Source organism: Morus notabilis, unplaced genomic scaffold (genome assembly GCF_000414095.1).
Source record: "Morus notabilis unplaced genomic scaffold, ASM41409v2 Scaffold229, whole genome shotgun sequence".
Taxonomy (NCBI): domain Eukaryota; kingdom Viridiplantae; phylum Streptophyta; class Magnoliopsida; order Rosales; family Moraceae; genus Morus; species Morus notabilis.
Window position 1 is genome coordinate 37242 of NW_010362793.1, and position 27483 is coordinate 64724.

Here is a 27483-nt window from a genome sequence, read left to right on the forward strand (position 1 = left end):
CTCACACACGCATTGGGAGAGAGAGGACTCTGTTTTCTTTCTCTGCTTTTTTCTTTATTATACATTATATACACAAAAGATAAGCCTTTTCAGATTTTCCTTTGGCCATGGCTGCTCGGAGGATTTCCCAGTTGTTCTCTCGTTCTCTCTCTCTGTCTTCTTCTTCTTCTTCTTCTTCTTCTTTGGGTTCTCTTTCTCTGCTTCGTTCTCTTGGTAACCATTTCTCTTTTCAACTGTTGTCACCTTTCTTTCTTTCTTTCCTGTTTTTCAGGTTATATTGTTTAATCTCTCCCTTCTTTCTTCTTTTGCCGTTATGATAATGGTGATTGGCTTCTAGAATCTGTTTTGTTCTTTTATTCTTTTTTTTTTTTTTTTGGTTTTTCTGTCCATGGTGTTTCTGGGATTTTCTTTTTTTAAATTCATCTTATTCTATATCTGCATAATCAGTGTTGGGGTTGATTCTTTATTTTTCTTTTCTCTGGCGAAAAAATGTGTTTTCAGTGTATTCTGATTCTGTACTTTCTTCAGTTGAAAAAAAAAAAATGTGTTTTTTCTGAGTATTACTATTCACTAATTGACTTCTTATAACCCTGTTTATATTAATATACATATGAAAAAAGGGGAAGAAGATATAACGAAATTCAATTCAACCTGCTTTCTTGAAATTGATGTAAAATAATGAAAGGGTTTTCTTTTCTTTTATAGTACAAAGTGTTTTCTTGTTCGGATTGGAGTTTTCTCGGCCACCAAACAGAGACTTTTAAGTATCTGTACATAGAAGATGGGCTGTGTGATATTCGCAGTAAACAACCATAGAACTTAGCCATTTGTAAATTGATACGGTTTGGATTATGTGAGAAAATCATGGCTTAATTTGATCGTTTTAGTTATTGGGTTTATTTTTTTCTTTTTTTATTTCCAGTATATCCAATGAGTGGTAACTTTTTTTTTTTTTTTTTTCTTTTCTTCCTGTTTTAAAAATGTAATTTTCAGGAGGATCTGTCCGTGGAAACAGTATAACAAGGTTTAGCACTTCTGTAGCAGCTGAAGAAGCGATAATTCCACCTGTTGAAATTGCTTATACCAAGCACCTAATTAATGGCCATTTTGTGGATGCTGCGTCAGGTAATGCCTTTTTTTTTTTCCTTCCAATTAAAGAGAACAAAGAAATCTTGCACTATTAGTTAATTAACAATAAGAAATTTATTTATTGCATACCATGTTACATGTTTTTAAATTATTGTTACATAAAAGAAAGTAAATGTTATGTTAGAGCACCATTTTTATATTACAGTATAAGACTGGTCTTCTGAATGACCGAAGACAAACCCAAAATTCAATTTCATAATCTCTTATTTCTCAGGAAAAACATTTCCAACATATGATCCTCGCACCGAGGAGGTGATTGCTCATGTCGCGGAGGGCGACGCAGAAGATATAAACCGCGCAGTTGCTGCTGCTCGCAAGGCATTTGATGAAGGGCCATGGCCAAAGATGACTGCTTATGTGAGGAAATTTTGATGCATTTGATTATCGGCATCAAAGGGCTTTAGAGTGGTTTTGTTTATGAATTACTATGTGAATTATTTTATGTTAAAGGTAGTACGTTTCTCTTTTTAAACAATGATTAAATTTCAGGAAAGATCGCGGATAATGCTGCGCTTTGCGGATTTGGTCGAGAAACATAATGATGAGATTGCAGCTTTAGAGACATGGAACAATGGGAAGCCTTATGAACAGGCTGCAACATCCGAGGTACCGATGCTGGCACGCCTGTTTCGCTACTACGCGGGTGAGAGAGATGACTTACATTGTTGGCTTTTGGTTCCTTTTGTTTGCATTGGGTTTCCTCCAACCATTTACTTCCTCGTACTTTACAGGATGGGCTGACAAAATCCATGGACTAACTGTTCCCGCGGATGGGAAATATCATGTGCAGACGCTGCACGAACCGATTGGTGTTACAGGTCAGATAATTCCGTGGAACTTTCCCCTTCTCATGTTTGCTTGGAAGGTTGGACCTGCTCTAGCATGTGGTAATGCTATTGTCATAAAGACTGCTGAGCAAACTCCTTTGACTGCTCTCTATGCAGGAAAGTTATTGCATGAGGTGAGCTTTGGTTTGTCTCTTCTATCATCACTCTGTTTAGATAAAATTGATCAACTTGAGCCAACTAATAATAATCTCGTCTTATTTGCTTTTGGAGAAGCCGATTTGGTATAATTGACGTGATAAGGGCTCCTATGTGTCAATTTATAATTTTGACTTGGATTTCATACTTATGATTTGTGTAAAGAGGCCAGTGATTTTGTATTTCCTTTATTTTGTTTTTCTCGTCTTTCAGTATTTGTTTTGTAACTTTGTAAAGAATTTGTTGAACACTTTTTTTCTTTTCTCTTTATGTTTGCTAAGAGTTTATCTTTGTAGTCTAATGACCATCCCTTGTGACAGGCTGGTCTTCCTCCTGGTGTTTTGAACATAGTGTCTGGCTATGGACCGACTGCTGGTGCAGCTCTCGCAAGCCATATGGACGTGGACAAGGTATTTTAGAAGAGCATATATAATGTTGTTCGCACGGCTCTTTTCAAGCGCTTTTGCAAAAATTTCTCCCCCCTCTTCTGAATGCTTGGACTACAATGTTCTAACTAGAATCAGTTAATAGAGAACTTTTAATATTATTAAATTCTTACACATCCACATCTTAGAATCATTGTCTTTGCCTTTGCAGCTAGCTTTCACAGGATCGACTCGCACAGGGAAGATTGTTCTTGAACTAGCTGCAAGAAGCAATCTAAAGCCAGTGACATTGGAGCTGGGAGGGAAATCGCCATTCATCGTTTGTGAGGATGCTGACATTGACAAGGCCGTGGAGCTTGCCCATTTTGCTTTGTTCTTTAATCAGGTTTGTAACTTGTTCAGTCAATTCCGGGCTTGGTTGGGTGGATTCGGTTATTAATTACATGGTCATATTAGAAATCTGTTGGCTTCTCTGCAGGGACAATGTTGCTGTGCTGGCTCTCGCACTTATGTGCATGAACGTGTATACGATGAATTTGTCGAAAAAGCAAAGGCGCGAGCTGTTAATCGCAGTGTGGGTGATCCTTTCAAGAAGGGTGTTGAACAAGGGCCTCAGGTATTCTCACTCTCTTTAATATGGTTTGGGGTGATTGGAAAAGTTCTAGTCATTCCAAAACTTTCTGGTTTGTTTATCTTTAAGCGCTTCTTGATACTTTGAGGGTAAGACTCGTAATTTCTCCCGGTTGATTCATAAGCTGATGCTTTTAAATCTTAACTTTGTGAAACTCCTAGATCGATTCGGAGCAGTTTCGGAAGATCCTGAAATACATAAGATCAGGCATCGACAGCAATGCTACCCTTGAGTGTGGAGGGGATAGAATTGGCTCCAAAGGTTATTTCATCCAGCCCACTGTTTTCTCAAATGTTCAGGTAATATGCTTGTCCATTTCTTGACTTACTACTTCTCGCAACACTTGTGAAAGGCGTCTGACATCTCATGATTTTTCCTTTTTCGAACAATCAGGATGATATGTTGATAGCACAGGATGAGATCTTTGGACCAGTGCAATCAATCTTGAAATTCAAGTACGTTAATCCAATTCCACCACTTTTTCTCATTCCATTATCATGATATTGCTCTGCATGAACATCACAGACAAATCTTTTTTTGTCGATACCTTAGACCAATCAATCGAATATTGATTAATACGAACTTGATCGAACCCTACTTGAAAATGAAAAAGGCTAAAAATATGAAGATAGTGTTCAAGAATGAGCAGATGCAGATTTAACTCATTTTCCTCCGAATTCTTTGTTCTTTGTCAGGGAAATTGATGAAGTAATAAAAAGGGCCAATGCCACCCGATACGGATTAGCTGCCGGGGTATTCACCAAGAACATTGACACTGCCAACACGCTGACAAGGGCATTGAAAGCTGGAACTGTGTGGGTGAATTGTTTCGATGTTTTCGATGCTGCGATTCCATTCGGAGGTTACAAGATGAGTGGTATAGGCAGGGAAAAGGGAGTTTACAGCCTTAACAACTACTTGCAGGTGAAGGCTGTCGTCACTCGTTTGAAGAACCCGGCATGGTTGTAGAAAGACTTTCAGCCTCTATTATCTCTCTCTTTCAATAATATTGCAAAGAAAGCTGGATAGTTCCTCTTGTGACAGATGATATTGTTTGGTTATAGTTAAGATTTTCTGCTGTGGTTATAGTTGTATCTTGAATTCTAATAATGCAATATTTTGCTATTTCACATGTCTGAGCATTTAGTTCTTACCACTATTATCAAACAGATTTGCAAACTCCATATCTGACATCAGAGAAAAAAAATAAATAAAAATTTGGAAATGTCTTCTAAAGCTTTAACCTTGGAAATGGATACAAACCTACCGTGTCCGTACATTACCTCAACACCAAGTCCTTGGAAAGCCCTTAGACGCTCAAAGCCTGTGGATTGGATAAGAGATTATGGGAAAAATGAGAAAGGGCAAAGGAGACATATCCTTTAAAAGTGTACGAGTTTAGATTTTAATTCTTTATGTTTACTTAATATCTTTTTAGTAAAATAACTATATTAATTAAAATGATATTAATAAAAAATAAAAGATAAAAATCAATATTCATGTACTTTTAATGGTAAATTCAGTAAAAAAAACTTAGGTGGAATGTTACAACAATCACATGTTTTGGGAGCCGTACTATAAACCTTTTTGGGGTTGGGATTTATGCCTCATTCTATTGACCTTTGAGTTTTGACTAGTTCATTTGTATAGTACAAATCAAAAGCTCCAATAATAGTACGAAAATTTTCGGTTATAGGACCTTAAGTGGAATGAATTGTAGATCAATATACGCTCTCATTGACAATTCTTAGAAGTCCAAGCGCATCGAAAATCGAATTTATGAAGAATGGGAGAGGAAGCGGTGGAGTGATCAGCCCTCACTACTATGCTACCACCACCGGCGGTACTTGAATACTTACAAAGCTTAAATCCCATCGAGTTTCTAAAACGTTAAAAATCTCTCAGCATCAAGTATACATTCTCCACTCAACCCCGAAACCCAAACGATTAGGATTCATTTGGTTCCATATTTTGTCATGTAAATATGGAACACAAATAATTCTGAATGTCAATGTTCTTGTTGGAGCGATTCCCACACCAACTTGTCAGAATTGCAAGAAACGCCAGAAAATCAAAACAGTATGAACGCAAATGATTTGTTTTACCGAGGTTCGGAATAAATTCATACATCCCCGTTGAGCTCGTTCGCAGAAAGCACTATCCACTAATCAGAGAAAGATTACACTTTCAATTCCTTACAGTACAAAGATTTCCCAATTACAGAAACTCACACCAGGAGAAGAAACTAAACGAACAACAAGATGAATTCCTAATGGAAGAACAAATCCTAGAAACTTCCAGATTCCCTTGTTCCCAAAGCTTACAATTTCTCTCTCTAGAAATCCTTAGAGTTTCTCTCACTAAATCTCTTTTCTGAAGAATACAATACTCTAATATGGAATGCTAAAGAATACATAACCTTCAAGAACTATATCTTTATATAATCAAGTAATCAACAATGTGATAGCTTGCTGAGTGCCGAAGAATACAGAACCTTCAAGAACTATGGGGGCGTTTGGTAGAGGGATTCGTTCCCTGATTCGAATCATGATTCGTGGTTCGCTACAGTATTTTCTCTCACAAAAAATACATGTAAATCAAAAATGATTCGAATCACATGGTTTGAATCCTCCAACCAAAGAACCCTATAATTAAGTAATCAACAATGTGATAGCTTGCTGAGTGCCGAAGAATACAGAACCTTCAATAACTATATCTTTATATAATCAAGTAAACAATAAAGTGATAGCCTTGCCACTTGTTCTATTCTAATTGGCTGAAGCTATTAAATATCTAAACTTGCAAATCAAGCCTTTTAGTTGCCCAAAACGACATGCCTTTTAGTTACAAATCAAGCCTTTTTATGAGATTAGCTCTACAAAATTCCACCTTAATCTCAGAAAGAACAACATTGGATTGAATGAGAGATCCTTCTGCGGATGTCATTGCTCAGACTTGATAATTCAAGTCTTACCAATACTTAGCAAGTCCAGACACTTCTGGAACTTGCTAGTACTAATCATTTTGGTAGCCATGTCTAATGGATTATCCTCTCTGTGGACCTTCTCCAGTAGAATTACTCATTCTTCCACTTTTTCTCTGATGAAATAGTGCCTTACATTGATGTGCTTGGTCTTCTCATGATAGATTGGATTCTTACACAGATAAATCGCTGATTGAATGTCTAAGTAAATGGTTGTTGATCCAGTCAAAACCTTTAACTCCTTTACCAGTCCTTGTAACCATATTGCTTTTTTGAAACCTTATGTTTCAGCAATGTATTCTGCCTCTGTACTTGATAAAGCTACCATCGGCTGAAGTTGAGATTTCTAACTTATGCAATTTCCATCTAAAGTCATCATGTATGCTGATGTAGATCTCCTCTTGTCCCTGTCACCTATAAAATCAGAGTCCACAAAACCATCCAAGATCAAGTGATTAGTTTTATATTTATAAATGAGACCATAATCAATAGTAGAATTAACATACTTCAGTAACCACTTCATAGCTAGCCAATGATCCATACCTAGATTTGTCATATATTTACTTAATACACTCATAGAATAGGCTAAATCAGGTATAGAACAGATCATGGAATACATAAGTGACCCTATAGCACTAGCATATGGTATTTTAGCCATTTTAATTTTATCTTCCTCGGTTGAGGGAGATTGCTCGACTGAGAGCTTAAAATGTCCTGCAAGAGGGACTTTAACACTCTTAGAAGTCTCCATTGAGAACTTCTTGTTCACTTTCCTAAGGTAATCTTCCCATGATAAGCATGAAACCTTGTGTTGCCTATCTCTTTTGATGTCAATACCCAAAATCTTTTTAGCATTACCTAGGTCTTTCATATCAAACTCAGAACTTAGGAGACCTTTTACTTTCTTAACAACCTCAATACTAGCACTAGTAATTAGCATATCATCTACGTATAGTAAGAGATATACTGTAGACATAGTACCAATATCCTTAAAATATAAACATGAATCATAATGACTCCTAGTAAAACCAATTTGAGTAACATAGTGATCAAACCCTTTACACCATTGGCGTGGAGACTACTTGAGGCCATATAATGATTTTTTTAGTAGACAGACTTGTTTTTCTTTTCCTTTAACCTCAAACCCCGATGGTTGTGACATATAAATTGTTTCATTCAAATCTCCATGGAGGAAAGCAATCTTCACGTCCATTTGTTCTAGTTCCCAATCTTCATGAGCCACTAATACTAAAATGGTTCTTATGGTCTTGTATTTTATTACAGGAGAGAAAATCTTGGTGTAGTCAACACCTTCTACCTGCATAAACCCATTGGCAACTAATCTTTCCTTAAACCTCATTAGTTCTGCCAATGATGCCTTCCTTGTTTTTGAATATCCATTTACAATCCCCTGGTTTTTGATACTTGGGTTTATTTTCTAGAACCCAAGTATTATTTTTCCTTAAAGATTGCATTGCTTCCTCCACAGCTGCTCTCCATTGTTTTGCATGTGGACCATTTACAGCTTCAGTGAAACTCTTTGGTTCTTCAGTGTCCACCTCTTCGGCAGTGTTAAGGGTAAAAGCTATTAAGTTTCCTTCATCATATCTCTGAGATGGTCTAATATTTCTCCTTGGCCTATCCCTGGTCAATTGATATTAATCTAAATTATGGATTGGTATAGGTTGTTATTCTTGTGTTGGTTCACTAACTTCCTCATATTGATCATCTGGTTGAATGTTTTGCTCATAAGTTTCTTCCCTACCCGTTGATGGAATGTCAGTCTGCTCTCTTGAATGTTTCACCACAAATTGTAATTCATGGGATGGTAATGCACATGTCCCTACATCAAGAACACTAGGAGCAGTAGCTTTTTCTAATTTTAAATAAGGCATATCAAACTCATTGAATACAACATCTTTATTGATAATTACTTTGTACTATGAACCACTTCTTAAGCATAGTCTATATCCTTTAATTCCTTCAGGATAACCAAGAAAGATGCGCTTTATAGACCTAGGATCTAACTTTTCCTCTCTTTGGTGAGCATGGGCTGCACACCTAAACACCCTTAGATTTGATAAACTTAGAGGTTTGTTAGTCTAACATTCCTCTGGTGTCTTTAAACCAATAGGTTTACAAGGACACCTGTTAATTAGATAACAGGATGTAGAAACAGCTTCTCCCCAAAAGTGTTTATTAAGACCTGAACTAATAAGCATGCATCTTACTCTTTCCATAAGAGTCCTATTGGGGTTCTTTACAATTTTGTGCCTTAGAATTCCTGTTTCTTGATAGTAATTAGTGAAAATCACATGACACAATTCCATCCCATTATCCATTCTTAAAGCCTTTAATTTCCTGTTTGTTTGATTTTCAACTAAAGCCTTCCATTGCTTAAACTTATCAAAACAGTCATATTTAGTTTTAAGCAAATAAACCCACACTTTTCTAGAATGATCATTAACTATGGACAGAAAATATCTGTGACCCGCAAATGTTGGCACCTTTTCTAGACCCCAGAGATCTGCATGGACATAATCCAAAGGTTTTTTGGCTCTGTAAGTTGAAGTAACAAACTTGAGCCTGTGTTGTGTGCCCTATTTGATCCTTTCCCAACATGCCCTGTTTGCTTAGTTCTTGAAGTCCTCTCTCACTCACATGAGGAAGTCTGTGCCACAAAACAACATGTGTGTCATTCTTCACTGCGGCAGCCGCTAAACCTGTGACTGTTTGGCCTTCAAGAATATACAAACCATGTTGTTTATTGCCTTTTAGGACCACCAAAGAGCCTTTTTGTACCTTGAGTACTCCACCTTCTGCCTTGTAACAGTAGCCTTCATCATCCAAATTCCCTATGGAGATTAAGTTTCGCCTTAGATTAGGAACGTGCCTAATATTTTTTAAGACATGTGAAGTTCCATTCTTCAACTTGAGTGTCACGGATCCAATACCAACCACAGGGCACGAGTGATTGTTTCCCATCAACACTTTTCCTCTATTGATGTTTTCATACTCAGAAAACCACTCTTTTCTAGGGCACATATGATAAGTGCACCCCAAGTCTAGTATCCATTCTTCTTCATTTTGGCTTAGGGTCACAGCAAGCATCTCTAAACTTTCATAAGCATTACATTGATTGGCTATTGCAGCCTCTGCATCCTCATTTGGTTTCTCAGCCAGCTGCTTCTTTCACTTGTTGTAGTGTCTTTTTATGTGACCAGGCTTATTACAAAAGAAACATTTCCTTTGACCAGACTTAAACTTAGATCTAGAGCTGGGTCTATTCTTCAATTTTTTTGAATCTCTTTTTTGTGGCTTACCTCTTGAAAATAGGCCCACATGAGTTCCCCTGGCAGACAATTCATTCTTAATTTCTAATTCTCTCGATCTCAAGGCTGATAGGGCATCTTTTAAAGTCAAGCTTTCTCTCCCATACTTTATAGCATTCTTAACTTCTTTAAAAGTTTCGGGTAAAGAGATTAGTAAGATCATGGCTTGGTTTTCCTCTTCAATCTTTTCTCCGATATTGGCTAAGTCTATTATTATGTTGTTAAAATCATCAAGATTTTTTTCAAGACTCTTGTTGGGATCCATCTTACAACTGAACAGACTTGTCTTGATGTAGATCTTGTTAGTTAAAGACTTGGTCATATACAACTACTCGAGTTTGAGCCTTACCTTTACGGCGGTGTCTTCTTCGTTGACTTGCCTTAGTACATTATCTGACAGATTCAGGATGATGGTTGAATATGCAATTTCTTGCATCTCTTTCTTTTCTTCATCAGTTCTAGTGACATCCTTCATGTCTCCAAGTGCCTTGGCCACTTTTTGCTGAACTAGAATAGCCCTGAGTTTCTTCCTCCATAACCCAAAATCACTGGTCCCATCAAACTTTTCCAATTTGAATATTACCGTGCCCATCCTTGTCAATTCCTAATAATCTTGATCAAGAAACTCAAGATTTACTCGTGACCTCCTTCACCGATCACAAACCCTTTGGCTCTAATACCACTGTTAGAGCGACTCCAACACCAACTCGCCGGAATTGTAGGAAACGTTAGAAAACCAAAACAGTATGAATGCAAATGATTTGTTTTACCGAGGTTCGGAATAAATTTTTACATCCCCGTTAAGCTCATTCGCAGAAAACTCTATCCACTAATCATAGAAAGATTACACCCTCAATTCCTCACAGTACAGACAATTTCTCTCTCTAAAAATACTTAGAGTTTCTCTCACTAAATCTCTTTTCTGAAGAATACAATACTCAAATATGGAATGCTAAAGAATACATAACCTTCAAGAACTATATTACAAAACCTTCAAGAACTATGTCTTTACATAATCAAGTAAACAACAAAGTGATAGCCTTGCTACGTGTTCTATTCTAATTGGCTGAAGCTATTAAATATCTAAACTTGCAAATCAAACCTTTTAGTTGCCCCAAAACGACATGCCTTCTGGAGTGTATGAATTCCTTCTCTGTGAATGTCGTTTTTATGAGATTAGCTCTACAGTTCTTTTGTTGTGTAATAGTATAGATGTATAAATAATATATTTTTAGAGATATTTGGGTGCACTAATAATGTTGAATAATAACAATTATGCTACTCATCATTCTACATAATTCAGCCGCGTTTAAGTTAGAACTTGAGTTAAAAAATAAATTTATGTAAAAAAATAAAAATAAAAATAAAAATTTTTATTAAAAAAATATTATAACAGAAATATAAGTTGTGGTTCGAAACAAACACCACATGTGCTAACCAAATTGATTGCGTACTTTCATCTATCTCCATCGCCAACCTCATGATTTTCACCCATCAAATGGTCCGCAAAGTCGGCCCAGAAACAATATCCAGGGCCTGTTTTGAAGCAGTTTGACTTTATTTAAAAACAAAAATCATCATGTAAAGTGTAACTGTCCCATTTACTTTGAGTTGTAAGTCTTTAGCTGTGTGAAATATATAATATATTTTGTCTTGTTGCTTTTTGGTCTATTTTATGCACCAGCTTTTGCTTAAGTATTTTGTGTAAGCTGGCCGAAAGGGAAATGGTTCTCACTTGGACATCAAGAAAAGCCCACTTGTCATGTTGTCGTAATGTTAATCCACTAAAATTGGTGGCTTGTCTTCCTTAAACACTTGACCATGTCCTTTACCAACGCGTGGTCGGTTATTATTAACAATATAATACTCTTCAATCTTTCTTTCCTTTTTTTTGTTTTTTTGTTTTTTTGTTTTTCTTTGCTTAGAAATAAAAATGTAATAACCATCATACTCTTTAGCTTAACATAACGTACTAAACAGTGGAAGTTAGGTAGTAAAGACTCGTGTGCATGAACTTGTTGCAGCTCATGATTGTCTGTCAGCGTTTCACGTTCCATGGAGAGCTGTCTAAATGCTCTTCGTAGCACTTAGCAGGTTAAAAAAAACAGCTGTCTTTTTTTTACATAACATTAGCACGTTAAGCTTACGTTTAGTTTATGTATTCAGAATAATAATTTAAAATTATTCTTATTTTATGTGCATTTTTAATAAAAAAAAATTATAAATCATGATTCAAAATTAAGAACGAATATAGGAAACAAACGTCCCCTAAATGATTCAGAATCATTTTTATTTTATGTGTATTTTTTTATGAGAAAAAAATACTATAAAAAATTATGAATCATGATTCAAAATTAGTGACGAATACAAAAAATAAATGTCCTCTTAATTTCCCTTTAAAGAGAATTTATATGGTAGAAACTGTTATTCTACCTGTTAAATTAAGTTTTCATTGGCCTTATCTCTAATTACTGATTAGAGTAGTTTTGTACACAAACTCTTAATATGAACACTCACATATCATAGCATTAAAAACTTAATTTAACGGTTAAAAAAAAATAAAATAAAAATTGTTAAACTTATTTATAGAGTGTATGAATTTAAAATTTTATTTTTTACTCTTAATTAATACTTTTTTATCTAATATAATTATTTAACTTAAAAGAATATTATTAAAAAATAAATGATAAAAATTTAAATTAATACACTCTAAAAGATATTCGTCTCTTTTTCCTCTTAAAACAATAATTTCAACCGATAGTTAGAAGGACAATGCCTACCGTATGATGTTTTGAACGCTGCATATGTATTAAAAAACAAGTCCTATTACTATTACATCCAACCGTTAGAATTTCATTAAATTTCGTCAAATTTTTAAATGAATAAACAGTTTTATTATTATTTTTTTTCATATTGATATCTTATTTAGACATGTACAAGATTATTGCAGATACCTTACTTTAATTAGGAGACTTCTTAAATTAGTGTCAAAACACATTTTTTTCTTTTTCTTTTTGCTAGTCAAAACACATATAAGTTTTTAGTTTTCCTGCAAAGAGCCAAATTTTCTTAGAATGGGGCTGTTTGGAGTCTTTGGACCATACTAAGACAATTTTCTTTTTTTTCCCAAACAATGACTGGCTGCTCCACTATGTGGCCACAAATCTATAGTTAAGAAAGAAAATGAATAAATAAATAATAAAACGAGTTTGGTGAATATACCATCGCATTAATATCAAATTAACTAATAATCAGCAAACGACATTAATCAAACGCGTTTCATGTACGTGTCATTCAATAAATGGTCCACGTTTAAGCCCTTTCACGTACATCAATCGCCATCATGGTTTCGTTTGAAGAAGAAGAAAAATCTTCAGCAGCTAAATTTTATACAAGCTTTTGCGGTCACAAATAACTACTATTAATATTAGATTGATAAGTGTTAATTAATTAACTTCCTAAGAGCAAGCGAATGATAATCAGAAACGCGTGTAGAGAGAAAAAGACCCGATTGACAACTAACAAGATTGGTTAACAACTTGTATGAAGAAACTGAAATGGTACAAAAGATATTAGATTAGAAAAATCTAGACCCATCTTGATCCTTGAGTCATTTATTTTTAGTTATTTTTATTTTTATTTTTCTTGTTTTGGTATTGCATACATAACTGTCAGGACTTTAATTTTATGTCGGCAAGTTTGGAAACTCGCCATTTACAGTGTTGCATATATGGGCATAGGATCTTACGTACTTATGAGCTCATGTAGTTATTATTTGTTACTATCACCGTATGCATCATACACTTAAGTAACGCCTGCAACTTTAACATGATACCTATAAGTGGTTTTGACCTTTTGGTTTCCTCAACTTTAACTGAATTTATCTTCAAACTTTTGATTATAGTAAAGTGTGAGTTTAATGCAATATAACAGAAGAAAGGCGTTCCAATTCTCATCTTTTTTTTTTCTTTTTTTTTTTCTTTTTTTTTGTATTTTCCTTCAAATTAATGAACTCAAGTAACATTTATGGGTGCACTTTTTTTTTTTTTTTTTTCAAATTTTAATAGTTGTCATCAATTTAGAAACATTCTCAACTCTTTGTTAAATCCAAAGAATAAATAACTTATTGATCCTAAGAGAATTTAAGGATAGACTTGCTAAAAGCTAATTAATAACTCCAACTCCCCAAGTATAAAAATAAATCCCTAATACAAAAGCATGTTAAATAGCTTAATTCGCATCTTAATGTAATTAAAAGAATGATTGGCTTACAAATGCAAGAAATATGAAACCTAGATTCCTAAACTGGTTTTGCACAAATAATAATAATAATAATAATAATAATAATAAAAATATATGCATACACACACAACTCAACTCATGCACCAAAAGTGAAGTAGGGTTCCTCAAAAAAAAAAAAAAAAAAAAAAAAAATGAAGTAGCGGGGATTATACTGCTCTTTTTTTTTTTTTATTTGGAGCAATAGCACAACATTTCAACCAAACATGTTATTCTCTTCTTCACTTCAATATCAAGTTTTCGTTCCAACAATTTTATACTTTCTTTTTTTTTTGTAAGAAGAAAATTATTCTTCCAGGTTACAGACTTTGGTACACATAAAACAAAAATAAAAAACAGAATATATATATATATGTATAATGCTGAAGACACACGTTATTTGTTTTAAGAAAAATCAAAAGATAATAATATGCATAAATACAAACTAAAGTCAGCAATTTTCCCGTTCGAAAAAAAATGTCAGCAACTGATTACGTGGCATTTGAATCTCTGAGTAGGAAGGTACATTAGATCCCCATTGCCCGAGGTAACGCGGCGATTGTTTACTCGCCCACGTGTACTGGTCGGTTTGTGGGCCCACCCAAGCCACTATCCGTACGAACCCTACCAGTACCACAGTGGCACAGTTCACCAGGAAAAGACAAAAACCACGATCCAAGAAGCCTCTTTTGCCTAATCACATGCGTACACGTGTCCTTATATACGTGTCATTCAAGGCTCTCCCCACGGTATTTCCCATACACTTTCAGGCCTCATTCATTCTAACAATAAATTTTTATATAACTTAAATTAAAAATTCGATTTAAACTTGTCATCAGACTCGTCATAGTCAAACTCACAAAAATCTGCCACGTAATCACATTTGGCACCTCTCCTGGGGACCCACTAGGCGATCTTATTATTATCTACCCCTTCCCTAACTGTAAGCACTTCAAATTCAGCGGCGATTTCAAAAAGGACAAAAAAAAGAAAAAAATTCTGTCTTTACGTTTTCCCTCTAAATTTTGTTCAATGATTCAAATATCCCAGCGTACGGACCGCCGGATTTTAACCTTTCCGGCGGTTCACCCCTGCGAGGGAATCTCTCCGGCGACTCTCCTCGCCTCTCTGATCTCCCTTTGCGGCGAGATCTGCGATTTCCAGTGCAGACACTTCCCCACGCAGCGGAGGAACGCCAGGGAAGCCATTCGCCAGGTGAGTCTCCTCCTCGTCTTCTTCGAGGAGGTCCGCGATCGCTGCCATGGCGGCTCCAGCCTCTCCGACTCGGCGGTGCTCTGCTTCTCCGAGCTCCACGTCGCTTTACAAAAGCTTCGGTTCCTGCTCGAGGACTGCGCGCGCGATGGCTCTCGGCTGTGGATTCTCACCAGGTGCAGCTTCGTCGCGGCGCAATTTAGGGTTTTGATACGAGCGATCGCGACGGCTCTCGATGTTCTTCCCTTGAGGTCGATCGATGTCGGAGGCGAAGTGAGGGAGTTGGTTGAATTGGTGGCGAGGCAGGCGAGGAAGGCGAAGTTCGAGCTCGATGGAGACGACGAGCGATGCGCGGACCAAGTGCTCGCCATAATTTCTAGGTTAGAGAAAGGAATTGAACCCGAATTGAATTCTCTGAAGAGAATTTTGGATTACCTTGAGATCGGAACTTGGAGTGATTGCAACAAGGACGTTAAATTCTTGGAAGTGGAGATCGATTTCCAGTGCTCGGATTGCAACGAGAGGGAGGTTCCGTTCCTGAGCGGATTGCTTGGATTGATGAGCTACTGCCGAGGAGTGATCTTCGAAGAATTCGATTGTCGAAATTCGGCGCAAGTCGAATTCTCGAGGTGTAGTGTGGAGGCGCTTAGTTGCTTGAATCTAGAGGATTTTCGGTGCCCGATTTCGCTCGAGCTAATGACGGATCCGGTGACCGTATCCACCGGCCAGACTTACGATCGGTCTTCGATCCAAAAATGGCTCAAAGCAGGGAATTCAATCTGTCCAAAAACAGGGGAGAAGTTGATAAACAAAGAATTAGTACCTAATTCCGCTCTCCGGAAGCTTATACACCAATTCTGCGAAGACAGCGGCATTTCGCTATCGAAATCAGGACGGCAGAGCCGCGACGTGACGCGGACGATGGTCCCGGGAAGTCTGGCCGCCGCGGAAGCCATGAAATTCCTGTCGACATTTCTGGTCCGGAAGCTCGTTTTCGGTACTAATGAACAGAGAAACAAGGCTGCGTACGAAATTCGGTTGCTTGCAAAATCGAACATCTTCAACCGGTCTTGCTTCATCGATGCAGGCGCGGTTCTGCCTTTGCTGAACCTTCTTTCCGCTCCGATGACACAGGAGAACGCCGCCGCGGCGTTGCTGAAGCTCTCGAAACACGGCAATGGCAGGATATTGATCGTCGAGAGCGGCGGTTTGGAGCCTATTCTTGACGTTCTCAAAAACGGACTTTCCTTGGAAGCCAAGCAAATATCCGCAGCTATAATTTTCTACCTCTCGGCGGTAAAGGAGTACCAGAAACTTATCGGGGAGACGCCAGATTTGATCCCGGCGCTCATCAGGCTTATCAGGGACGGCACAAGTTGCGGGAAAAAGAACGCGGTGGTTGCGATTTTCGGGCTCTTGTTCTTCCCCAACAACCAGCAAAGAGTGATTGAAGCTGGAACTATTCCGTTACTAATTGACATACTAAATCATTCAGACAAAACTGAACTCATAACAGACACACTAGCTGTTCTAGTTAACTTAGCCGAGAATTCCGACGGCGCGAATTTGATTTTTCGAACCCCGGCTCTCAATCTAATCAAGAACATTTTGCAGTCCTCGAATTCGCGGGCCGCGAAAGAGTACTGCGTTTCGATCTTGTTGTCTCTGTGCAACAATGGCGGTGTTCAAGTTGTTGGAGTTTTAGCAAATGACCCGTCAGTTATGGCTCTTCTCTACTCTGTTATAACAGATGGAACATCTCTTGCAGGCAAGAAATCCCGTTCTCTGATCAAAATTCTTCATAAATACCGCGAAACGAGCTCTTCCGGATTGACTGGTACGGCAGTTTCCCATGAACAATCTGTTCACGCATGGTGAAAACTTTTCCAAAAAATTTCTCCTTTTTTTCCTTGTATATATATACATACACGTATACGTTTTTGGGGTGTGTATTCTTATTACGGATTGTTTTAGGATTAGGATGTTATGTAAAATATTAGCTCGGTTTTTTCAAGAGCTAATATTGCTGTCATTAGGATTAGGATACGATTCTATACTTCAATTTTGATTCTTTTGTAATGATAAATAAGATTTTTTTTTTTTTTTTTAAAGATGTGGATAAATATTGTAAAAGTAACTCATGGGCAAAAGTTAACTTTGTCATTCTCATTGTGAAAGTTGTAGTTTAGAGTACATTGAAAACTCTCAACTTTTAATTTTTGCGATGAATTATCATGTGTAATGTGGTGGCTGGCTGTTCAGACGAAAGCTTTTCATGGCAAAGCTAGAGCTCAATTTCTATCAGAAATACTAAACATGCTAAAACCTTTCAGGTACTCTTATTTATATAATTTATAAATATGGTTTGTTCAAGTTGTTTTTTATTTTCCATAATTTATGATTGAGAGAGAGTAATGTTGTCAAATTTATTTTGCTTTGCTGATAAAATGATCTTGATTAATACAATTTAAAGTTTTAAATAAATAGATATAAAGGGCCTTAATCATGAAACAAAATTGCAAGTATAATCCTCTTATACTTGTATTTAAATTATCATCAATTATGTATTCTCACGCAGTAGCTTGTTTAAAATTCTTTGTTCTCTCCACTTAATTAAGGTAAACACATTATTAAATCACGTTAAATCTTTCTGTTTTCTTCATTTACTTATTTTCTTCTATAATTTTTTATAACCAGTAGGCCTATTTTCGATTTTAACCTTATCTTTTTAAGTTTATTAAAAAAAAAATTTTCACTTTGGACGTTCTTAAAAATATATCTCTCGCCTAAAAAAAAAAACAACATTATTGTATTTTAAATAAATTCAGGACCGAATAGTCCCACAGCGTATTTGTGACAAAAAGAAAATGGAAAAATAAAAAAAGACAATATATTTGCCGTGCTTTGTTCTTGATTAAAAATGCCGTGTCGTTTGCTTAACGTTTCTTCTAAATTAACGTTGTTATCAGTCATGTCGTTTTAGAGAATAACAAGGAAATGTGTATATTAACTTAATGTTTCCGGCGTCGTTTCTCTATGGATCACACTGCAAGTCGTTTGTTTGAGGGTGTTTCCCCTGTAAGCTACAACGATATGTCGCCATTGCACCCTTTTTGTTTTCCATTGGTCAAAATACAAGAAATCAGATGTTAATAGAAACCAAAACGCCATAATAAATTTCGATGATTACTAGATGAAGCAACATCAGAAGAAAAGGAACGAGACTTTGTTGATGGTGATTTTTGTATAAGCCTAGTACAATGGTCCAGGTCTAATAATTTTATTCCGTAACACTGTTGGGCTCACTTCGTGGACTTAAGTCACGCTCAAAGAACTCTCATCAGTTATAGTTTGGTGGGTCATAAATAATCAAATGGGTTGATTTGTTTCTTAATCCGATCCGATTTTGAGTCCCACTTGAGGGTTTAAAAATAATCGGACTAAGGAATAAGTCAGCGATGGAGAACTTAACCTTATGAATCCTTTATCTCGTCATTTAGGAGTCCTTAAAGTCCTTTAGCCTTTAGAGACTCAAAAGTTCAGAATTTAAGCTTTAACGCCTTACCCTCCAGTGTCAGCCCATGAGCGTTTTTGCTCCAGAGCAAGCCAGCTGAAGTTTGTCTTTGTGCTAGTTCTGAAGATGTAAATATGGACGCCGCCACGGAGATACTTCTCATGCTCTGAGAGACTCCTCTATGTTCAAGGATCCTTCCCGTGCTCCATGAAGGTTAAATATGTCAGGTGCTCCAGCGACAACTGTTTATCCAAAAATGGAAGGCTACGCTATGGAGCTGTTCTGACGTGTGTTCAAACCTCCGAGAATAGAAGCGTCGCCGGAGCACTAGATTTAGTCAAATACTCCATGATCTCCAGATCTGGGGAAGGTCCAATGTCGGCAAGAATTCTGAATTTGGTCTCCAAATACACCTATTTTTGGCCCATTTGTTTGTCAAAAAGGAAAGCCACCTGATGTAGGTGCTCCAAAGAGAGATGGTCCGTACAAGTCTCTGGCAAGGTGTGATTATAGGACTCTGGAGGAACCGTCAAAATCTCCCAATCTCCTCCTATAAATAACCCCTTCCCTCAACACTTCAAGACACACATGAACACTGATGGTTTTCAAATCGAATTTGGATGCAGAAGCATGAGAGTAGCAGATCGTGTATAACAAAAATTTTCATAAAACCTTTGAGATACTCTATAGATTATATTAATTCATGCACGAATAAATTAATCTCATTAATTTATTTATCAAGAACCGGATTATGAATTATACCTGGCGACCGATTATGATGATAACTTGAGTTTTTTGACATCGAATAATCCTCACTCCAATGCTTTGTTTAGAAAACCCGAGCCTTCCTTGTCAATTTCTTGAATCCACGAAAACGTATGTGTGGGCACACCTGAAACAAAACGGATTCACAAATAAGTGTTGTAACGAGGGCTAAAATTTGCTCTTGTGTTTTCATTTCTTCTCCAGATAAAAGCTGAAATTTTATAGACCCAGTCAAATTTTTGTGATTGACATTGCTATCTTCTTAAATTCTCAAATGAGGTATAAACATTTCTTATTCTTTTGTGAATGACGATGATGTTTGATTGTTTCCAACTTTTTTGGACGAAAGTTTCACAATTTGACAAGGTTAATGCGATATAGATCAATAAAGCTAAACCAACAGATTTTTTGTACCATAATTGTAGTTCAAAAAGACAAGTCCACAAATTTGGTTGAAGGCAATTACTACTGATTGGAAAGCTTAATCCTGTATGCTTCCTTTGTTTTGGGGCTGCGTTGTCTTGTGAATTTCACATTAAAAGCTTATATACAATAAAGTGCTAAAGTGATAAACGAATTAAAGGGGATAATTTCCTTTACGAGTTATGGAGTTATTTCATCACATATAAATCATGATTCTCTTAACAATTATGTAATGTATGTACGTACGTGTGTACGTATGTATGTATGTGAGCTTAGGTGTAAAAGTAAATAATTAATGAAGCTGAAAAACATGGGCCTTTATAATGAGCACAAAATTAAAATCTGTTGTGTTTGAAAAACCTAAAGTTGGAGATTAAAAAAAAAGAAAACTAGCAAGTGAAGACGAACGAATAGGAACTATCAAGGGAAGGGGAGGGGTTCGGGGGAGGGGAAGGGTTCCCCTCCCTTAGCGTCCCGCCATTCCGAAAGAATGGAGTAGAGGGACGACCTTCTTTCTACCAATAGTCCGCCATTCCGAAAGAATGGAGTAAGGGCTGACCTTCCTTCTAGGAACGGCTGCTTGTCATAACACATCATGGTTCTTAACTCAACATCGGTGGCTTGGTGGGATCGAAAGCCCACTCGTCTCCCACGCAAGAAGTTATGGCTTCAAGTTTGGACCACCGGTGATTATCGAGATATATGGATAGTATACTTTGAGAAAGATTCATTTGTCACGTAAAGATGTTGTATCTTCCTGAGATAATGTGATTTCTCCACCCTTTATTCTGTAACCCTTCAGAGAATCTTTAGTAATACTACACGGTCCATAACTCAAATTTTGAGACTTTGTTCTGCTCAAATTACAGTGTTTTCTCTATTAAAAAAAAAAAAAGAATTTAAATTCTTTTTGTTTTTTGGCTAAAAAGTAGTGTTTGAACAAAGGTTGGCCCAATAAGTCATGAGAAGAGTCGTATAGCTTGAATGGGCCTGGAAAGAACAACACCTATCAATCATTCACTAAAATTTATTTTCATTTTTTAACTCCTTTTTGTCCAAATTCTCTCTACCAAAAATAATATATTGGCCAAGTAATAAGTTTACATGGCTCTTCTATGCCCGAAAGATCAAATAACGCTCAAGTAAAGCACCTTAGAAAATCTTTATAGGAGCCTACACTCTCCACAGCTACGCTGAACTTTTGGCCAATTGAATGATAAAAAGTTGAAAATCTCTCTCTCTCTCTCTCTCTCCTTTGAGTCCTCATAATTTTTCATGCGAGCTCTCGTCCATGTCTTTTTTACTTTCTTAACTCTTTAGTGGATGGTTACCGATAATGTCGTTGACTTTCTTCACAAACCTGCTAGAAAACTACTTAAGTTTTGTTTATTTTTATAATTCAAGTCACGGTATTTTTTTTATAAAAATTTAAATTATATATTTTTTAATAAAAATTTAAATTTAATTTTTTTTATTTATATAAGTCAAGTTATAACTTGAGTTGTGCAAACGATAATTTTCTCAAAAAATGGTTTTCTTTTATCTCTCTTTTAGTCTTCTAATGTTGGACTAGCAACTAGCAAATCTGTAAAATTCAGTTATTTTGTGCACATAGTATGTACTTGTAACTAAAGAACATGAGATTTGCACATATTTTTCTATAATTACAAAAAAGAAAAACCAAACACTTCTACTTGTTTTGAAGGACGTATTTGTTGAAGATCTATGAAAATGCCATTAATTTTCACCCAAAAAAAAAAGGATTGAATGAACCGTAAAAGAAAATGAGTGTAATAAATTCACATCGAACTATTAAAGCAAAATTGGTCCCATGGTGCTAATCTTTTATTACTTTGTCAGGACGATGAATCTTGAGCTACAATTTCTTTAAGACCAAATTTTGGGAAAATCCAAACAGCCAAAAGTACAAAACAAGAAGCAATCAAACTGTACTGGAACCACAAGACTTAAAAAGGATTAAAAAAAAAAGTTCAACAGCTTGTCAAATTTTCCCTGCAAATGTCAGTTTCTTTTTCCCCCTTCAACTAAATCCCATTTGAACAAATTATTACCATGTTTAACATGCCATACTAATTGAAAAACTTCATGGAAAGCTGAAAAGGGAAAAAAAATATATATGAAAAGCAAAAAAAGCAAATTTATACTTAGTATATATATATTGCAGAAAAACACATACAACACTAAAAAAAATAAACTAAACTTACAATTCAGACCAGAAGTTTTATTTCATTTATAATTTCATATCAATTCAATTCCACAATCTTGTGAAACCCCACTAGCTTCTTCACCCAAAACGACACCAATCTTTGCAGGCTTAGCGCAAGTTCTACATATCGGACAAACCGGAGTCCTCAACAGCCATGAATCTATGCATTGAGAGTGAAAACTGTGGTTACAACTAGGCAATAATCTGCACTTATCACCAGCCTTGAAATTCTCCAAACAAACTGCACAATCCACAAAGCTAGACTCTTTCTCTCCAGACATATTGTAATCAAAGCAAGGAATCATCTTCAAGTCCTCACTAGACATTCTTTTGTTACTCCCAAGAATGTTGTTGTTGTTGTTGTTGTTATTCGCACCTTGATTTCCTCTCCCAAATGCCCTCCCAACAATACAGATATGAATCACCACCAAAACAGCAATGCCCACAAAGAGAAGTATCACAGAAATCACAATCTCCATTACCATAACATGAGATTTTTTTTTCTTTTTTTTTTTTAATTTTTCTATTCTAAGAATTGGAGAAAGGGGAAATTGAGAAAACCCAGATGCCAAAATCTTGTATTGTACTTCTTGTTGGCAAAAAAGAAGCCCAAAAGCTGAAAAAACTTGTGAGTCATCAAGACTTTTTTTTTTTTTTTTTTTTTTTTTTTTTTTTTTTTTTGCTTTTAGTTTAGAGCTCAAAATAGAAGTGAGAAGGTGAAACGGAAGAATGGTGGGGAAAAGAACTGTACTTATATGTGTCTTAAAATTTGAGCTTTTTGGTGAGGTTATTAAGCAGAAAACTGAAGGTGGAATTTGGTCACAAGTGGGCTTGTGTTCTGTCTTTTTGTGCATTTAACACTTGAAGAGGTTCTTTGGACCTGGACCTTACTATTTATTTGAACGTGTTTGAAAATGACAGAAAACTAAACTGACAGAAGTCTGAGGGAGAGGCAAATTCACTGCTCACATAGTTAATGAATTTTTGTCATTTCTAAACATTTTGTCAAAATTTTTACAAGTGCAGGAGATATATTCAAGAGCTCATGATAGTAGGGAAATAAATATTTTTTAATACTAAAGAGAGAGATTGAGAGAAAATTTAGTGGCTATTCATAAATAAATTAAGAGTTTGTTTAGTTTATTGATTTAAATTTTTAATTTGAGTTAAGATGTAATTTTATATAAAATTTTTTTTATTATAATAAAAAAATTAGATGTGACTGTTTCTGATAATTTTTTACTATAATAAAATTTAAATTTTAAATTTAAATCGATAAAATGAATAAGACTTAAGTGTTAAGAGGTGCATAATTTTAGTCCCTCATTTGGGAACTCAAAAAGAGAATTCATGTAGCGTGTTTAGTTTCTCTTCCAATTATGGTAAATCTTTTGTTGTAAATGTAATCCTTAGTGGCAAAAATATAATATCTTGGTTGGCAAAAATATAATATCTTAGGTTAGCAAAACCATATATTTCTTTGTTTATTTTTTGAAAATGGACTTATATTTCTTTGGTTTAAAAGCTTATTACGAAAACTAAGAAAATACAAAACTAAAAAGAAAAACTTTAGAGAGAAATTAGAGAGATAGTTTTATTAATTTTGTGAGTGTATATAAAATGAAGATCTTTAAAACTCTATTTATAGAAAAATTTTTAGCACTATTCACGGTTACTATATGCACAGTATTTACTATTTATTTTGACATGAACAATAATTTTGACTGACTTGCATAGTAACTTTGACTGAGGTGGACAGTTACTATTCATAACACTCCCCTTTAGATGTCCACCATTCATGATGCCTCATTAAAAACCTTGCTAGAAAAAACCCAGTAGGATAAAAACCATAGCAAAGGGAAAAAGAGTATCATTTATCTATACGTGTTTATGTTGCCTCGTTAAAAACTTTATCAAGAAAATCTAGTGGGATAAAATCATAATAAGGAAAAAAGAGTACAGCCACGTAAACTCCCCCTCAAGTTGACATGTATAGGCATTCCTCATAAATCTCGCAGATGACGCATCTCGATACTATGAATATGCTTTCTGAATGTTGTAGTGAGAAGTGCTTTTATAAAAAGATCTGCTACATTATCACTTGATCAAATGTATGGAATATCAATAGCCTTATTCTTTTCGAGCTCTTAGGAGTATGAGAAGAACTTTGGGGATATGTGTTTTGTTCTATCGCTTTTGGTGTAACCTTCTTTTATTTGAGCGACACATGCTGCATTTTCTTCAAATAATACTGTTGGATCCTTACAATAGATAGTCCACAAGTTTCTTAGATATGTTGAGTCATAGATCTCAGTCATACACATTCTCAACTTGCTTCAATGAGTGCAATAACTTCGGCATGATTTAAAAAAGTGGCAACAAGTGTTTGCTTTTGTGAACGCCATAAAACAATAGTACCTCCACATGTGAACACGTATCATGTGTGAGACCTGTCTTTGTGTAGATCTGACAAATATCCTACATCTGAAAAAAAAAATCATCCCTTGTTTTGATACTATAAGATAAAATAATCTCAAATCAAATGTTCCTTGAAGGTAATGGAATATATGCTGAATTTCGTTCCAATGTCTTCGTGTAGGAGATGAGCTAAATCTTGCTAATGCTTTAGTAGCAAAAGCTATATATTGTCAGGTGCAATTAGTGTCACGCCCCCAAATAGGGGTTAGTGATGTGGAGACTTGTTTAGAAACTTAAACTTGTTTAAGAAAGTAATTAACAAAATAACAGTATAAAATTTGATTTCAAGTCCCAATTACTCAAGTATTCGCAAACAAGCTCCGCTATTTTAAGGAAATCGAGTTTAGAACAAAAAGTGAGGCGGACTTTACAAAACGCAATCACTGTCAAGATCAACATTCAAAGTCAGCCTCTGGCGTCCACATGGTTATAATTTGTGCATACATAAATAAATACAGAAAAGTAAGTAACTGACATCAACCAACAGTCTAGTTATGTTTAAGGTCTTACAATTCATAGTTAATACATACCTTAATGAATCTGATAAAGATAGATAATACTTCACCGCTTCCTTTCTTCTAGAACGGGATTCCTCACTTATTCCGCGCTACTTCTAGCATCACTTAGAGGGGTTTAATACATTTAAAACAAAAAAAAAAGTGAGCGGAAGGCCCAATAGGATATAATTTTATAAAACATTGTAAATAAAGGTACTCACGGTCTGAAGACATACACCCGGAACCGATCATCCCTTTTTTTTGAAAAGAGAAAAGGAAATACTCACATAGTAGTAGAAAAGTATATGTCTAATGAAAATGTACAGAGCCATAACAGCACTGAGCAAGAAGTGGATACATACGGGTTTCGGGACCTACCCCCAAGGATATGATTCCCATATCCCGATCTCTGTGGCCACCATGCGTTGTATCATTCCTTAAAATATTTCATTTTAAGAAATGATACTCTTTAAAATCTCATTTCTAAAATCATTGGAAAACTTAATAGCATTATTCATGCTATTTCCTTTAAAATCATTTTCTTGAAACATGTTTTGTTCAAAAACATTTTTATTGGCCAAAACCATTTAAAGTGAGGCTAATAAGGATATGGACAAGAATATCCTATTCTCAGATGTCAAACCTGGGCTAGCCTTCCGTTCTCCTAGCCTCTGCTTTCCTTAAACCTTTAATACTTGACATTCTCAACTAGTTTTATCACAAAAGCAATATCTTAGGAAGTATTTCTCATTCCTAAACGGAATTAAGCTCAACCATGTTTAATTGTTTCCTATTAGTGTGCCTTGACTCAAATCTAAGTTTCACAAACGGTTTTATAATCAGTTTGGGGGTTCTTTAAAGATTTAAATCCAATTCACGGGTTTGGTTTTCTATTTAATTTCAGTTTAAAAATACGTTTTTAAAGAAATTTCGGCAACATGCCGGCATAAATAGGAAAAATACCAAACCTGCAATTCAAGTTCAATTTCAAAATAAATTCTCCAGAATCCATCAAAATCAATTTCTAATCAATTCAACAAGTCCAATAACTGAAAACCCCCAAATTTCATTCAATTCTACAACAACTTTTCAAATCCAAACCCTAACTCAAAATTATTCAAATTTAACAAAAACCAAACTTTCTCAAGCTTAAAATTTGAATCAAAGAGTGGGTTTCAAGTACCTCAAATTAGTTGATGGAGCTTTGTTTCCCTCAGTTTCTCTCAATTTTCATTTTTTTTTGTGTCTCTCGGCCAGACTAGCGAGAGAGAGAAACTCAGAGAGAGCAAGGGAGAGAGAGAGAGGCTGGCGGCAGAGAGAGAGCCCAGAGGAAGTGGCCGGTGGTGGAGAAAAAGAGAGAGGGAGGTGGTGTGGGAGAACCAGAGAGGAAAGAAGAAAAAGAAAAAGAAAGAAGGAGAGAGAGAGACAGGGGGGCTGGGCTGCACGGGAAGGGAAAGAAGACAAAAGGAAAAAAAAGAAAAAAAAAGAAAAAAGAAAAAAGAAAAAGAAAAGAAAAGGAGAAAAAAAAGAAAAAGGGAAAAATGAGAAAATTGAAAATGCATTAAAATTTAAGTGTATTTCTAAAAAATTTTGGGGTGAAATTATAAATACTGAAAATAATTTAAAGTTCATTGATTAATTGTGAAAATTAAATTAGGCACACTAATAACTCACAATTTAGCATAATTAAACATGTTTAATTTTCAAGGGCGTCACAATTAGTAAGATACATAAAAGCTCCTATTGTACTTAATGTTGGTAACCAAATCGAATTCAGATGCGGAAGCGTGGCGGGAAGGCAGATCAAGTATAACAAAAAATTTTATAAAACTTTTGAGATAATCTATAGATTATATTAATTTATGCATGAATAAATTAATCACATTAATTTATATATCAAGAACTCAATTAGGAAAAATACCTGGAGGCCGACTCGGATGATAACTTGAGTTCTTTGACCACGAACGATCCTTGCTCTAAAGCCTTGTGTTTAGAAAACCAAAGTCTTCCACATCAATTCCTTGAATCTACGAAGACGTGTGTGTGGGCACACTCGAGACTAAACCGGGTTTGATTAAACACTCGAATTTTCTACAAACACCAACGCATGCACGATGTGAAATTTTTTTGGAGAAAAAATTTTTTCTTCTCTCTATAACAGGGAAATTCGGCCAGCCCCTCTTAGTTAGGTAAAAAAATTGTCACGCGCAATTTTTCATCATATCTTATTTATAGAGTAGAAGTCCAACTTCTGGAAGGAATCAAATCTCTCTCTCCTATTTGAATTTTGAACAAAAATTCTCCTCTACCCTTATCCCTTGTGGCCGGCCATGCTAGGGTTTTTTTAACCTGTGTGTGGCGCCAATCTCAGATAAGGAAGGAAGAGAAAATCATCCTTTATCCTATAATCCAATTTTAATTCAAATTCAAATTCGAATTTAAGTCAAACTTAAATCAATTTGAATTCTAAATTGAACAACTTATCAAATAAGTTTAAAAGTATAAATTTAAATTATGTTCATGATTCAAATTCAAATTTAAATAATCACATTATTTAAATGATAATTAATTCTCAATTAATTATTTTTTGAGTATTTAATTTTAGAATTCTGTAATTCTAAAATT

General features: G+C 35.4%; 3 protein-coding genes across 3 annotated transcripts; 2 read left to right on the forward strand and 1 right to left on the reverse strand.

The window, feature by feature from the left end:
• LOC21398109 (aldehyde dehydrogenase family 2 member B4, mitochondrial) lies at positions 1–4288 on the forward strand. The gene is made up of 11 exons (XM_010102888.2): positions 1–213; positions 994–1125; positions 1364–1506; positions 1639–1792; positions 1881–2110; positions 2453–2542; positions 2730–2903; positions 2997–3134; positions 3311–3448; positions 3543–3604; positions 3845–4288. The coding sequence occupies exons 1-11, from the start codon at positions 108–110 to the stop codon at positions 4116–4118; spliced, it is 1641 nt and encodes a 546-aa protein (XP_010101190.1). The 5' UTR covers positions 1–107; the 3' UTR covers positions 4119–4288.
• Positions 4289–14707: 10419 nt separating this feature from the next.
• On the forward strand, positions 14708–17263 carry LOC21398110 (U-box domain-containing protein 19). Its single transcript, XM_010102889.2, has one exon. It carries the CDS (start codon positions 14775–14777, stop codon positions 16830–16832), a length of 2058 nt encoding a protein of 685 aa, XP_010101191.1. The 5' UTR covers positions 14708–14774; the 3' UTR covers positions 16833–17263.
• Positions 17264–21895: 4632 nt separating this feature from the next.
• Positions 21896–22691, reverse strand: LOC21398111 (RING-H2 finger protein ATL80). Its single transcript, XM_010102890.2, has one exon. It carries the CDS (start codon positions 22366–22368, stop codon positions 21916–21918), a length of 453 nt encoding a protein of 150 aa, XP_010101192.2. The 5' UTR covers positions 22369–22691; the 3' UTR covers positions 21896–21915.
• Positions 22692–27483: the final 4792 nt, after the last annotated feature.